Source organism: Aplysia californica, unplaced genomic scaffold (genome assembly GCF_000002075.1).
Source record: "Aplysia californica isolate F4 #8 unplaced genomic scaffold, AplCal3.0 scaffold00180, whole genome shotgun sequence".
In the NCBI taxonomy this organism is placed as follows: Eukaryota; Metazoa; Mollusca; class Gastropoda; order Aplysiida; family Aplysiidae; genus Aplysia; species Aplysia californica.
This window is the reverse complement of record NW_004797450.1, coordinates 375,080-378,450: the sequence shown is the minus strand read 5'-3', so window position 1 is coordinate 378,450 and position 3,371 is coordinate 375,080. Positions and strand designations below refer to the sequence as shown.

Genomic DNA, 3,371 nt, shown 5'->3' with positions numbered 1-3,371 from the left:
CCCCCCCCCCAATTGCTGCTGCCACCTCAAAGAAAGAAAGTTTTCTCTTCTCACTTTTCTGACTAGCTCGCTGAGCATCTCCAAGCGTTGCACTCTATTGAAAGCGATGATCTCCCTGCAGTCATCTGTGGCAGCAAGGCATGCTGGGATGTCGTCTGGTCGCAGGCCATCGTGGGCCTCTATGTTCACGTCAGCACCACGGCGGATCAGACATCTGAGAAACCGTACAAAGTTCAGTTTTAGTGAAAGTAAAAGTTTTAAGGCACTAGCAAAACAAATAAGTCAGATAAGTACCAAAGATCGACATGTTACTGGAAAGTAACAAACAAAGAAAAGAAGGAGAACAGATGGAATGACAGATGTTTGGCAGTAAAGAAAGGGCAAAAAAAAAAAATCCCAGCATCTGTAAACCACACCAGAGCACCTGCTAACCACCTAGTAAGTTATTTAGTGTAAGGGTAAAAGGTTAAGTTAGATACAACAGACGGAGAGTCAAGTTATAGTCCTTGCTGATGGTACTTTTGGACAACAACATGCCAGCACCAAGACATTTATTTCTTTTTCAGGCACACTTTCTGATCACATAGAGAGTAAGCTGCCTTCTATATCCTTATCTAGACCAATCTGGATGATGTGATTACGTCCTCAACAAGAGATACTTGATATAATATATTTTGGATAACCATGAAATTGATATTGTCATTTTTGGTTTCAAAATGAGACTTTAACCATAAAACTAGTGGGTTATTATTAATTCTATGGGTACATTCTTGTGCACGGATGCTGCCTGCATTTTAATGCTATTGTAGGCTACTAATGTTTTGTAAAGCACACTGGAAATTGTGAATAATGGAAATGCATGTTTTATTTTTATTCATTATTTCTCGTCATAATATGAAACCATTGTACTTACTCCACCGTTTTTCTGTGGTTTCCCTCTGCAGCGTAGTGAAGAGCACTTTGCCCAGACTGGGGGTTTGGTTTGTTAGGATCAGCGCCGAAAAGGCATATCAAAACCTGGAAAACAACCAAAGTATATTCGTATAAGAAACACAAATACAAAATTAGTACAAGTGCTCAGACAGAATAAAGGAAGAAAAGAACTCTAATAAAGTGAGTGAATACACATGTACAAGAGATAAAATGCAATGAATCAGTCATTTTTATTCCCTTTCTCATCCAGACATTCTTATCCATTATGTCATCGATTCCTTTATTCAGTCATTTATGAATTAATTCATATATGGGGCATTGGTAGCCTATTGGTTAGGTTCTCAGACTTAAAATTGCAGCCTTAGGGTTCAGATTTCGAATCCCATTAGGGGTCTGACATTGTCTCCTTGGGAAAGTCACTTTTTATTATAATAATTATTATTGTCATTATTATTATTATTATTATCATCATTATTATTATCATCATTATCATTATTTCATTATCATTATTACTATATTTTGACTCATTCAACCATTCAGGTTTTATTCATGGTAAACATAATATAAGGCTACAAAACAGTGACACAGTTTGCCTTGCCGATTGACCCGGATACAATACAATGAGCACATGACCAAAATTATTTATAGATTCACAGATGTATAGCACTTCATAACATGATGTAAAGATGCTATAATAGACAATGAAACACGACGGGTGATGCTATCCATTCATTTGTTAACCAAAGAGACTCGAAATGTATACAATACGTTAATATGGATGGATTGATAACCAAACTGTCCCTAGCCTGCTGTCCATAGGTCAGACAGACAAGGACACAATTTTCCTTTTACTCTGCTTGCAACTAGTCTTATGTGTAAAATCCTCTCTCTCTCTTTCTCTCTGTTTGTCAGTCTGTTAGTCTGTCTGTCTGTCTGTCTGTCTGTCTGTCTGTCTGTCTGTCTCTCCTTTTCTCTCTCTTTGAGTGTGAGAGTGTGTAAGTGTGTATAAGCATGTATGTGTGAATATGTGTGTGTGTGCGTGTGTGTGTGTGTGTGTGTTTGTGTGTGTGCATGTGTGTGAGTGTGTGTTTGCATGTGTGTGTTTAATTTAGTGCCTTAAACGATTCACACACACACACACATACACACACACATACACACACACACACATACACACACACATTAACACACACACAAACGAAGAAAAAAAACCCCATACTATCCCCCTCACTCTATGAATCTGTTGTCACTTACATCACAAAGCACACAGTTGCCCACTGCAGCAGTCAACATGAGAGGCGTCATCCCATCAGCGTTACACAGCTCTATGTCCGCCCCCTGGATCTTCACTAGTGCCATCAGCAGGGGAAGCTGCGCCAATCCTGAGAGAGAGAGAGAGAGAGAGAGAGAGAGAGAGAGACAACAGTCAGTCAACAGTTACATTTATTATCAATTGTTTTAGCAAGAGTTTTACGGCACTTGGAACACAATTAGATCACACAAGTGCTGAAATGTTGTTTTTAGTAAGAGTTTTACGTGGTTTGCAACACAATTAATTCATTTAAGTGCTGAATTGGTTTTTAGTAAAAGTTTTACGGCACTTGCAACACAATAACTCATGTAAGCAGTAAGTGTAGAGGATTAGGATTAGAGGTGTCACAAAAAGGAGGAGACATAAGAACGATAGATATTTGATAGAAAAGAAAGAGCCTACACTAAACGCATTGGATAGTTGGCAGGCACTTTTTCTTATTTTATTGATGTGCTTTTCTTTTTTCCAACTCAAACTCAAACTCAAAGCTCAATAAATCAGACACAAAAGAGATGATTTCAAAGACCAGTAACTCGTCCCTGACCTCCACGTCCTTATGAAAGAGAACAAAAAGCCCCAACAACTATAAACTAAAACTTTGTAAAAATAAAATAAAGGCAAATGCAGTAACAAACAAAAAACAAGAAGCAAAAAACACTAATAATAACAACATATTCACTCTGGACACCAAGCGCTTTACATCAATATCTATGCAGAACTAACGATCGAACAAAGTGGGACAGGTACATAATATAATGTTGTCGTGTTGTAGTAGTATAATATATGGAAGTTGTGGCAACCGTAATACAACAACGCAACAGATGAAGAAGACCCACAAGAGTGATCAGCAAGATCCAGTACTGTGTCCAAACTTAAGTTCATATTTAAAAAACTACACAGTTAAGAGAACAAATCTCAAGACACGCAACTGGTCCATCCACAAAGACCACGGAACACAGAAGAAAAATATGTTCCTGAAAATAACACACGACTTACTTCCTTATATATAACCAGGTTCGAATCTAGACTTTCTACTAACTACTAGTCACTTCTCCCTCCGCCAAGCACGCACCCACACACACACACACACACACACACACACACACACACACACACACACACACAA

At 38.2% G+C, this 3,371-nt stretch overlaps 1 protein-coding gene across 1 annotated transcript in view; it reads right to left on the bottom strand.

Moving 5' to 3' along the window:
• LOC101856804 (ankyrin-3) overlaps positions 1–3,371 on the bottom strand; it is a gene marked incomplete in the record, with an annotated part of 34,960 nt that overhangs the window by 18,717 nt on the left and 12,872 nt on the right. Inside the window, 3 exon segments of the mRNA XM_005098336.3 lie at positions 55–214; positions 914–1,017; positions 2,188–2,315. Coding sequence (XP_005098393.2) covers positions 55–214; positions 914–1,017; positions 2,188–2,315 — 392 coding nt within the window.